At 40.1% G+C, this 12,041-nt stretch overlaps 1 protein-coding gene across 1 annotated transcript in view; it reads left to right on the forward strand.

The window, feature by feature from the left end:
- The window catches only part of GASK1B (golgi associated kinase 1B), a 41,268-nt gene that overhangs the window by 25,414 nt on the left and 3,813 nt on the right, over nt 1-12,041 (forward strand). Inside the window, exon 3 of the mRNA XM_033857420.2 lies at nt 9,033-9,259. Within this exon, the coding sequence (XP_033713311.1) occupies nt 9,033-9,259 (227 nt within the window). The remainder of the gene's footprint in view (nt 1-9,032; nt 9,260-12,041) is intronic.

A 12,041-nucleotide genomic window follows, 5' to 3' on the forward strand; every position in this document is an offset into this window, starting at 1 on the left:
ATCGTGGTGTTGGTTGATGTGGAGGATACACAGTGAATCATACTTAGAGGCATTCGATTGGAATCTCTGTGAAAGCAGGAATCTTGTCTTCTCCGTGTTGGGAGGCAGTGTGGAAAAGGCGGAAGTTGGTAGAAATCCACATCATTCTCTAGCTGTGTCTCCTTGGGCAGGTTACTTAGCCTCTCTGAGCCTTTTCTTTATTTGTAATGTGATACCTAACCTTTTGGTTTATTTTGATAATTAGTAACTGCATGACATAAAATGCTTTTGCAGTATCCTGGGATTTCATATCTAAGCTACATAAACGGCTTTATTTTATAGCTATTTGCCAACCCAGGGAGCATAGAAACAAATACATTTTCAAACAGGAAATTCTATACATGTGTGTAAAAATAATCTTTGTTTTTAAAGTCTAATTTAGTAAAGCAGAATTTGTTTATTTATTTTCTCTTTTTTTCCCTTCTAGTTTTATTGAGGTATAATTGACAAATATAATGCTTATACTTAAAGTGTACAATGGGGTGATTTGATTTACATATATGTTGTGAAATCTTTACTGCAGTCAAGCTAATTAACACCTCCGTCACCTCACAAAGTTACCGTGTGTGTGTGGTGAGAATGTGTAAGATCTACTCTGTTAGCAAATTTCAAGTGTACAATACAGTATTATTAAATATAGTCTGATCCTCAGAACTTATTCATCTTCTAACTGAAAGTTTGTTCTCTTTGACCAGCATCTTCCATCTTCCCGACTCCCCAGCTCCTGGCAATCTCCATTCTACTCTCAAGCAGCAATTTATTTTTAAAGAACCAGAAAATAATCAGTCTATCTTTCTTATAAAGAGAGCTGATTTCCATAAAAAATAAGCTTCAATAACTTTGGGGTATGTTACATTAGGTTGTGTTAATCATTGTTAAAGAAAAACTATTCCATGGTGCTTGTTAAAGATGGTAAATCAGGCTTTGTTCACGTCATCGAAATAGGTGTAGGGATCACTGCAGTGGGAGTTTACAGTGGGGAGAGAGATGGGGCTGAACCCGGAATACAGCAGTGCAGGTGGGAACGTATAGCCGGGGGAGGGGAGAGAGTAGGGGTCATGGGGTGAAAAATGGCTAAGAGCAAACATCCGGGGGAAGGGGAGTTCCAGGTAAAGTGACCTAACCAGATTCTTGCTAAAGACAGGTGCTCAGACATCACCTTTGGGATGGTGGAAGCTGAGGACCCAGGTTAGGTATTGAGCGTGATCAGGTAGCTGTAAGCGTGAGGGCTCCTGGTTAAACTGACTTTGCAGGGTTCTTGCTAAAACTTGATTTTATAAGGAAGGGCGTGAAAAGCCTCGGAGAAAGTTCAGGAGCCTGACTTTGGGCAAGCACAGAATCTTTGTCAGCATAATCAGCATTGTGTTTTGCTATAGTCATTTAGTTTATCTTTACTCATTTTTGTCACTGTCCTTATAATAAAATACTACATAATAGAGGAAAATAAAACAGATAGAAATTCCATAAGAATGCTAAAAATGAATACACGTCAAGTCACGCAAGGGGAAAGCTTTGAATGAACTCTTCCCTGAGATGTAAATGTACATCATTTAAAAATTATTGGCAACCCTGTTTAATGTTAAATCATTAAAAATGCTGTTTCATTTCATTGAAAGTCTTTTTAAGAAAGTGTACTTATATTAAGGTTATTTTATTGCTGTTTTAAATATTTGCTTCATATAAATCCATTCTATAAATCAGAATTCCATAAAATATTTACTGTCTTTCTTAGTCAAGTGCTCTTTGTAAATCTTTACAGGAAGGTGGGTGTGCCTTTGACAGGCTATTTTCACGCAGCTCTGCTTGTGCAAATTACAGAATGTGAAATTTCTTTCTCTAAAAATAGATTGTCACTTGCCTGGTGACAAGTGACTCTTTCCAGAGTCTTTCTGTGGCAGAATGATGTTTGACTTCTGGTATTTATTCAGAGGTACATGAATTCAAATACTGCATCTGTAGAAATAGATCCAAATGTATTGTAGCATTAAAAATAGTTTTACTTATATATAAAAAAGCACTGTTAGTCTTTACTTATGAGTCAGTAATGGGACAGAAACTGGAGAGTCTGCATGGAATTGGTATACACTGATAGTTATTTTTTTTTTTTTTTTTTTTTTTTTTTGCTGTTCGCGGGCCTCTCACTGTTGTGGCCTCTCCCGTTGCGGAGCACAGGCTCCGGACGCGCAGGCTCAGCGGCCATGCCTCACGGGCCCAGCCGCTCCGCGGCATGTGGGATCTTCCCGGACTGGGGCACGAACCCGCGTCCCCTGCATCGGCAGGCGGACTCTCAACCACTGCGCCACCAGGGAAGCCCCTGATAGTTATTTTTAAGTGTGGAATTCTGGAGGATAGGCGGTGTAGAGCCATGACTGCTGTTTACAGAGGCCGAGGCACAGGGGAACCGACGCCCATAGTTAGATCTATGTACCGCAAACGATTTTTACTTTTCCCATCGTTCACCAGCTGCTCTGCTGGTCACATTTGAAGGCATACTCATCTAACAGGCTAGCTGCTGCCATGGTAGCACAGAAGGAAAATGAAACCTATTATTTCATGAGATGAGCGTTCCCCAGCTATGCAGGTGCAGACTGGTGAGAAGGATGCTTTTGCTTTTGCTTTGTTGAGCTCCCAAGGTATGGGCCTAGGTCTGTGATCACAAGTACCATAGGGACCGCAGTGCTTGTCTGAGGTCGCCCTTCTCTGTGATCTAGTAGAGATCCACACACCCACTAGACCACAGGGATCCAAATCTGGTTCCACTGATAACATGGCAACAGTGCGTTGATTGACATCAAGACAAATCCAAGTACGAGGATTTTCCAGTGTGAGTTATTAGCTGGCAAGTAAGTCAGTCCAGATGCTTGTGTTTCTCTTCCTAGGGTGGGGCTGACAATTCTCACTGTTTTCTTGCCTTTTTGAGATAAAATATGTACTGAAAGTTTTCTCTCCGTGCATTTTCTAAAAACAAATGAGGTGTCAAGTGAGACCACTGGAATTCAAAGGAATCTTCCAGAAAACTGCAAATGGCAATGCTATTGTTATTTCTGTCACATGTGCGTGTTGTTTTTCAAATGCCTCTTGCATGCAGGGTGTTCCATGGACTCCCCGTGGGCTGTGAGACTCCGTGGTCCACAGTTAGTGAAACTGAACCACGTAAAGGCGCCAACCAGAAGCAAACGAGGAGGACAGGCAGCCCTGTTCTTTGCTCCCTGCCCATCTTTCCCACTCCATCCACTGGATGCTGTTCTAAAAAGACCCACGTCTTACTCTACCGGAATCGTTTTGTTCATTTGAGTCTTCCCAAAGAAGACAATGTTTTGGAGGAGCTTTGTAAATAGCCAAATGCAAAGCAGATGCTCTCGGGAGAATTCTGTCCATGGTACACGTATGTCAAGTGCCTGCTCTGTACCAAGCGTCGGATGAGTTACTACAGTGAATTGTTCAATTCCACTCATTACATGTTTTATTGTGTAATTTAAACTTTCTTTATAAAATGCAGTTTTCTTTGTAAAGGGGCAGTTTTAAATTTTATTTACATTTTCTTTATTTATTTGAAGTATAGTTGATTTGCAATGACTCAGGTGTACAGCAAAGTGATTCAGTTTTTTTTTAAACATCTTTATTGGAGTGTAATTGCTTTACAATGGTGTGTTAGTTTCTGCTTTATAACAAAGTGAATCAGTTATACACATACATGTGTTCCCATATCTCTTTCCTCTTGCATCTCCCTCCCTCCCACCCTCCCTATCCCACCCCTCTAGGTGGTCACAAAGCACAGAGCTGATCTCCCTGTGCTATGCGGCTGCTTCCCACTAGCTATCTATTTTACGTTTGGTAGTGTGTATATGTCCATGCCACTCTCTCACTTTGTCACAGCTTACTCTTCCCCCTCCCCATATCCTCAAGTCCATTCTCTAGCAGGGCTGTGTCTTTATTCCTGTCTTACCCCTAGGTTCTTCAGTTTTACATATATATGTTCTTTTTCAGGTTCTTTTCCCATTTAGGTTATTACAAAATATTGAGTATAGATCCTGGTGCTCTACAATAGGTTCTTGTTGTTTATCTATTTTATACATAATAGCGTTTATATTTTAATCCCAAATTCCCAACGTATCCCTCCCTTCCTTTCCCCTTTGGTAACCATAAGATTGTCCTCTGAGTCTGTGAGTCTGTTTCTGTTTTGTAAATAAGTTCATTTGTATCGTTTTTTTTAGATTCCACATATAAGTGGCATCATATGATATTTGTTTTTCTCTGTCTTACTTCGCTTAATACGATAATCTCTATTTTATCATCTTTTAACAAAGCAACAGGCCACATGGAATATGGGGCCCGGGGAGAGAAAAGGCAAAACCACTAGGTTTTTCATGGCAGACCATTTGAGAAGCATTGGTCTAACATACCCTCAGGTTCTCTAAAGATGCCTTTGGATTTGCTACCTTCATGCCTTTGCATGTTTTTTAGCTAATACTGCCTGTCTTTTAAAACCCAATTATAATATCCTCTCCTTCATGAATTTTCCCTGAACTCTTGCACTGAAGTTCTTTGTGTTTCTGCTGAAACCTGTGACCAGTAGTTATTGCAAGTTGGGTCAGTTAACATTCTGCACAAATGTACTCATCTCTCTGCAGCACCGTGTTGGAGGATGCCCCTGAGAAACACAGGGTGATGGACATCTGGGTTGGAAGCCTGACTTTTGTCATGTGTCAGCTGAGGGACCTTGAGTCAGTCCTCATTCATCAAATGGGACTCTTGTTAGCACTTAGCTCTTAGGGTTGCTATGAGGATCGAATAATCTACGTAAAGAATTAAGTGGACAATTCCTGGCACATACCAAACACTCAGTAAATGACTGCTATTATGTTTTTCATTATTAATATTAGCAGCATGTTTAGAATATTTTTATTGCCTTTGTTCAGGCAATAAAATTAATCATTTAATTGCTTTACTTTAGCAATTAAAAAGAGATAAGAAGAAACTCCCACAGATCCACTCTTTGAAGACACAGGTAGAAAGGGTGGGGTGCAGAAGTATGGGGAGTGACTGGATTTCTGCAGGTTTCTACTGGGCCTTAGAGAGCTAGTCAGGGCAGCTGAGACATCCTGGTTTGGGCTCTGTGCACATAACTTGAGTCACTCTTATGATACTTTTTCTTACAGACAAAACTCACACTACCAAAAGGAAAATGGGATTAAAAAAAGAAACTTGAGAGAAAGCAAGATATCTAAAAATATCCCCAACAACAAAATATTTGGCAGGAACACCTGAATTTTCTGAGTATAATTTTAGTTAGGTAAACATTGGAAAGATATATTTTCCTAAAAGAGGAAAGAGTCATTTTATAGAAACTCATCATTGGCAGGAGTCTTCAGATTCAGAAGATCAATTTTGCAAAAGATTTTCCTTGTTTTAAAGAGTAAGAAGATGTGAATTTGAACAAGTTGCAATAACGGTGATCAACACCTAACTGCTTCACTGACAAGATTTACCCCCAAATAGGTTTCTTTGTAGGATTATTATCTAAGAACATAGACATGTAGATGGTAACTATGGTGCCTGATCATGCGACACTTAAATGTGTGGACTAAACAAGTACATATATTAAAACCATATTTATGGATATATAGATGTCTAGGATGTGCTTTATTGGGCTTTAAAAAGTGGGTAAACTCTGCTCAGGGTAAGTGGAAGTATATTCAATATATAACTAAATTAAATGCCAAGCAAAATGGTGTTGAATTTAAGGGAGTGGATTATGGTTTTGTGGTCAAATTATTTTGGGTATATTGAATGTCAATTTGAAAGGGAGACTATAAACAGAATTCTGGGAAGAGCTAGGAACAAGATTTAAGAGCTGCTTAAGCCCTTGCTAGACAAGGTTATTAATACAAAGACATAATTTACTATAGTTGGATGCTAAGAAAAACAAAGTAAAACTCAGAGTATTTAAAGCCTTGCAATCTGATTCTCTATCTGTAGGTGTACACACACACACCACACACACTCAACATGTGTTAACATACCCACCAGGTACATGCATAGATCTGAAAAAAAGGAACGATAAACATTTTTGGAAGAGAAGTTAAGCTGAACGCACACACCCAGTTTCAATAACAAGGTCTGTGAGACTTGAAGGGCACAACAGTCTGACAGGGAAGTGGTGAAATCATCACAGACTGTTGAGTGATTCAAAATGAGATCAGACAAAACACTTTAAAAGTGCACTGTTCGAAACAGTCCAATGTTAGAAGATAGTAAAAAGATGCCCTAAGTCGGTCTGTCCCACTTCTAACTTTTAATGCTTTCTTTTAGCTTAAAAATAGAAAAGTATAATATTTACAGAAGTACTAAAAGTTAGGCCTGAACGTTAAAGTGCTTGTTATTTAGCAATAGCATATATGATACTCGTGTCCTTGTTGTAGAAACAACAGAAATATTGCTATATGTCTTGGTCCTTTCCCGCTACTAGAAATCAAAAATGAAGAAAGAGCTTAGGGTTCAGAGCACCATTTAAGAACTGGCTGGTAGATCTGTCATTAAAATTTAAGTTCTAAACACACATATCCAACACAACACACCTTGATTTTGTAGCCAAAATGAAAGAGGATTAAGTTTTTCCCCCTGTATATAATGTCATTATAATTGGATAAAAACATGTGAAGATGATGGGAAAAGGATTCTTTGAGAATTATTAGCTAATGTATATAAAAAAGAGACATTGGAAAGTGACTGGCAATATAATTTTATAGACAAGCCCTCAAAAATAGTCAGCCCACTCTCAAAAATCCTCTCGAGTCCAATAAGCAGACTTTTAAAACCCCACCCCCAAAGGGGGGACATCGGGTGAGAAGCATTCTCTAGAAGAGTTAACTTTACCTTCTCCCTGACCCCCCGATGGTCACTCAAAAACTGGTGAGCATATACAATCTCTCTGTATCATTTGGTTTCTCTTATAGTCAAAGGCAGTCAGGGTACTACAAAAAATACATCAAATTGAGAAGAAAGGGCTCAGTACATTTTTCTAATAGTTTCCAACTTACGCTTTTTTTCATTTAACCTGCAGTCCTATGGTTGGGCACTCTTGCCCACCTTTGGGAAACTTTGAACCAGCCCCGGGAACTCACCGTGCCCTGGAGTCAGCCGATGTGACGTTTTTGGATAAACCACTGGTTAGGTTCATGACCCTGTGGATCGGCTGCCTGGAGCCAGTTCTGCCAGAGCCCCCCCTGATCTGTAGACTGTTTCTCGACCAGCACTGTACCCTCCGAACTGTCCAAGTGCTTGTGGTTCATGGGCCACCCCATCCCACGTAACTGCTTTTATATAAACCGCATAGAAAATTGGCCTATGCTAACTTCTCTTATAATTCCTGCTTCCCAAAGTGTGCTATTTGATACCAAGTCTACTTATCTGCAGAAAACAGAGAGGAGGGTCCTTTGTCCAGTTCTCAAAGTTTGCTGTGGTAGTGAGACAAGATTAAACCACTGCATTTTCCTCCGGAAGTAGTGCTGGTGGAGGGGTGCTGGCCATGGGTGACATTTGCCTTGGTGCCTGGCCCACTGCTAGGGGGTAGAAGATGTTACATAAACATCTGTTGCATGAATGAATGAAGAGTTGTTTCAAATTAGGCTCAATTTTGGTACTACTCTTTCTGCATCCGTTCCTTAGCAAGTGGCCACAGCCCCACAGGATCTGCAAAAACCCAGGAAGAAGAGAAAGGATGGGAGTTTAGTGACAAAAGAATAAAAATGACACTCTGTGTTGAGCCATCTTTTGAATTTTGAGCGTATGTACAATCTTCTACTAGCCTTAAACTATTCAACGTGACGTATTGGGGGGAAATCGTGGCATTTTGAAGAAAAACACAACTGTGTCTGAATCTTAAATTTGCTACTTACTAATATTTAAGTAGCAGAGCGGATTATTTAACCCCTCTGAGGCTCAGTTTTCCTTCACTGAAATGGAGAAATTACCTTTTGCCTTGGAAGCTTTTTCTGAGGTAAATCACTTCATATAGTGTGTGCGTTGTGTCTCAACAATAGTAATGACAGTTTTCTTTTTTTTTTGAGTATCTTCTAGATGCCTGGGTCAGGGCTGGTGTGTATCCAGACACTTTCATTAATCTTCCCACTAAATGCGCCAGGTGAATAGTTTCATTCCCATTATGCAGATAATTAAACTGAGAGTCAGTAACGTAAAGGGATCTATACAAGGTCACAGAGCTGAAAAGTGTGAGAGAAGAGACTTGAGTTTAAATTTATCTAACTCCTGAGCCTAGGCTTTTCTTTAACCTGATTAATAAATATTATTTCTTCCCTTGCCCAGAAGAAATGGAAGTAACCCAATTCTCCCTTTCCTAGCTAATCTGTTTGCCCTCTTCTAGAGGGTAGGAGCACTATTACCCACAATAAACACCAATAGGCCCAACTGTTCTGCTCACTCTTGTTACTTCTTTAAAATCTAACTCTGGGCTCCATACATAGAGTGTTCTTGGCTATCATTACTGGATCGCGCATCTTTTCAATAGATTTCTTCTCTGTTATTTCGCGTTAGACACTGCAATACTGAAATCCAGAGAGGTTAGGGGATGCAGTAAACTTATAGAGCCTCTGAGATCACTCAGGCTTTCTGGATGTGTCGAAGTACAATTGTTTCTATCTTCTGTCCCGAGTAGCACCAGAGCAGAGATTCTTCTGGCCATGCATCGGTGTATGATGTCAGTGGGAACTCTGAATATTAAGGGTGGAGATGCTTAGCTTGGACGACCTGCCTTTGGAGCTGTTAGCAGATCTGGCAACGCTTAGACCCATCGCTGAGTCAGAAGGATATGAACCTTGGACTTTAAGTGTTGCCTTTAATTAAATGAGCCTGGCCCCAATTAGATCCTGGCAAGTCAGCTGTTTAGAAAGCGCTCATTCTTTGGAAATCTTCCGACTTTCCCAAGTTTTGTTTTTACTCAGCATCTCAGAATTGTTTTTGTTTTCCCTTTTAAGATTTATAATCGCTTGGATATAAACTGCTGTGGGTTCCGACCTCGGAAGGAAGATGCCTGTGTACAGAGTGGACGGAGGGCGAAGTGCGACAACCAGGATGCCGTGGCTCTAGCCCACATTGTCCAGCGAAAGCAGGACCCAAGACACTTGGTCTTTATAGACAACAAGGGTTTCTTTGACAGAAGCGAAGATAACTTGAACTTCAAACTGTTAGAAGGCATCAAAGAGTAAGTTTCTTGATGTAGTAACATCTGCAGGACATTACATTTCTCTTGAATAAGTAGCAAGGTCTGGAGAAGACTCACATCCTGTGTCTGATCAATGTAGCCCTTAAAGAGAATCTGGGAATGGAAGCCCAGAGAAGGGAACCAAACCCAAGGGGAACAGAATAAGGGTGCCGCCAGGTTTTACCGTCACTGACCTGTGCAACCTACAAGGTCCTACTGAGTTTCACCTCCATCATGTGGCTTGACCCTCACTGTGAAAATCCATGTGGGTGAGGTTGGAGTCATGTGGAGGTCTGTGGAATAGGAAGCAGCACAGCAGGGGTGAGCAGGTGACAGGGGCTCCATTACCAGGGCACAGGACCGGGGAACTAACAGACGAGCTGATATTGACTAGGCAGGATGTCCAAAGGCAGAATAAACTCAGTGACTTTGATCAGCGTCTGAGTAGGACATGGTAGCCAAAGACAATGGCTGTTTAATTCAAGTAGGAGGGTTTCTGAGCATTTGAAGATCCTTCCATAGACATAGATTATGGGGAAAAGTATCTTGAGCTTACACTCAAGAAGGATTTGGAAATATAGGAAACTGAGACACTCCATAGTGGCAGGAACCTCACTGCAGAGTCTGAGCTTTTCGCCCCCAACCATGGAGGTTTGAGGCTACATTTCAGTGCTTCCCCCCAAAAAGCACACTTCATGGTCTTTGTACCTTAGTGAGAAATCAGGGTCACTAAGGAACTGGGGTGTGTGTCTGAACTTGAAGATAGAAGGGTGCTTCAGTGAAACAGTCAACCGGCCTTTTGTGAAACTGAGTGACTGCTGGGGACACATGAGCGAGCCTAAAATTGAGGGTAGAAGCCAGGCCTTCCAAGTCCAAGTCCAGTAATTTTTCTGCAGTGACTCTTGGTGTTTCTGCTGTTCCTATTTCTCTTGTTAATAAAACTCTGAAGCATATTTCAACAATTCTTCCTAGCTCCATGAATGAGGTAATGTGGATTTTATGGTCTTTTGACACTAGAGACAATGAGAGTTTCAGGAGCCCCACTTTCATGAGTTTTTGTTGTGTCTTTCCCTGTTAATATTCATTCTTCACATCTGTTTGTGGACTGAAGGTAGAATATGTGGATTCTCTTAGATTCTCTCTTCTAAGTGTCTAAGTTCAGGAAATTTTATGTGTAGGAAAATTTACATACTAGAGACATCACTTACTGAGTTGGTATTACGGGGTCTTCTTTAAATCCCTGCATTTCCTCTTAGAATTAAGTGTATGCCTGGAGAATCCATCTATCCTATACATTCATAAAAATATGAATAACGTTTTATTTATGCTTTCAAAGAGGATTTAACCTTAAATGCATTATGAGGAGTAATGGGTTTAAAGTTAAATCTTCTTTGAATATGTAATTTACCCATTCAACAGCAAAAATGAAGACTTTGCTAAGCCAGATTTATGCATAGAATATTTCTATTAATCAGTGTAATGCAAAGTCAGGTAATTTTTTTGATTTTCCTTTATGAAAAGATTAGTCGCTAAAGAGATCCATGGTTTTAGCAGTTTCATCTCGTACATTCTGCCACAGCTAAATTAGTTCAAGGGCCATAGAATTTATAAATCATGGATTATTAGTACTTCGTAGAGCAAAAATTCTTACTTAATTAGTACTGTGGTCACTAAATTATATAGGACATGTCTTCGGGGAGCTCCGAGCGTCTGATTAGCATCCTTTAAGCACGTCCAGCTCTGTGGCCTTTGGTCTCTCTGCAGCATCAGAAATGCTGGAGCACGTGGATTGCTGTATCCATGCTCCCTCAGTGCTCTCCCCAGCTTGCCCCACTGACTTTTGGAGAAGGTACTTAGAGGCCTGAAACTCCTGGCAGACAGTACTCTTGAAACAAGTATATGTTCTGTTTTAGTTTTTATATGTTTTGTTTTAGCTTTTAAGGAACAACTAAGTTTACTATTACACCCCAATATTTGTACTGTGCTTTCATCAGCATTTTAATGAAAGCTTGGAGAGAGGCCAAATTGGAGATTCAGCAAAACACTGCAGGTAATTTTGAACCAGAAATTGTACTAAGTCCTTCAGATAATGTATATGCTAGACCCCTGGCTTTATTCTTCCTAAATGAAGAGCGGAAATCGCAATGCACTCTCTTTAGGTAATTCAGCAAGGATCCTTCTAAACTGACCTCAGGTTTTCCAGAGAGATGCTTCATTGTGGAATGCCCTGGGTCTCAAACTTGAGTTTTGCTAAATTTATTTGAAAACAATTTAGGATTCCGGTTTAATAGAATGTTCCCAGATTCTTAGAAATCCTGAAGTATTATCTGAACCAAAGGCAGTTCTTTATTTAATTGGGCATTTTGGAATGATTTCTTTCTTTTTACTACGTACATTTTGGATTATTTCTCATTAAGTTCAGTCATGCGTCTTCTCCTCTAGAAGAGTACTCTACTGAAATTGTCAGCATTTTTCTTCTCATATTTCCTTGCATAAAACCCCATGTTGACACTTATAAGGTTACGATTCTACTTGACTGATTAAAGTGGTTTCTATGGGGGCAATGGAGCTTAAGATTAAGGAAAGTATTTTTCCAGGTTATCAGAATCCATTCTCATTCCATGCCTCTCTTTGCATACATATTGTAACCTTAAGTTAGACATTGGTATTTATGTCAAGTTCTCAATGGTATAGAAGGTGCAGTTCCCTTGAAACCTATTCTTCTAGTATGTAATTATTAAGAGATGTGTCAGCTTGACAGTGACAAAAAACGTTTTGATTC

Source organism: Tursiops truncatus, chromosome 5 (genome assembly GCF_011762595.2).
Source record: "Tursiops truncatus isolate mTurTru1 chromosome 5, mTurTru1.mat.Y, whole genome shotgun sequence".
Classification (NCBI taxonomy): domain Eukaryota; kingdom Metazoa; phylum Chordata; class Mammalia; order Artiodactyla; family Delphinidae; genus Tursiops; species Tursiops truncatus.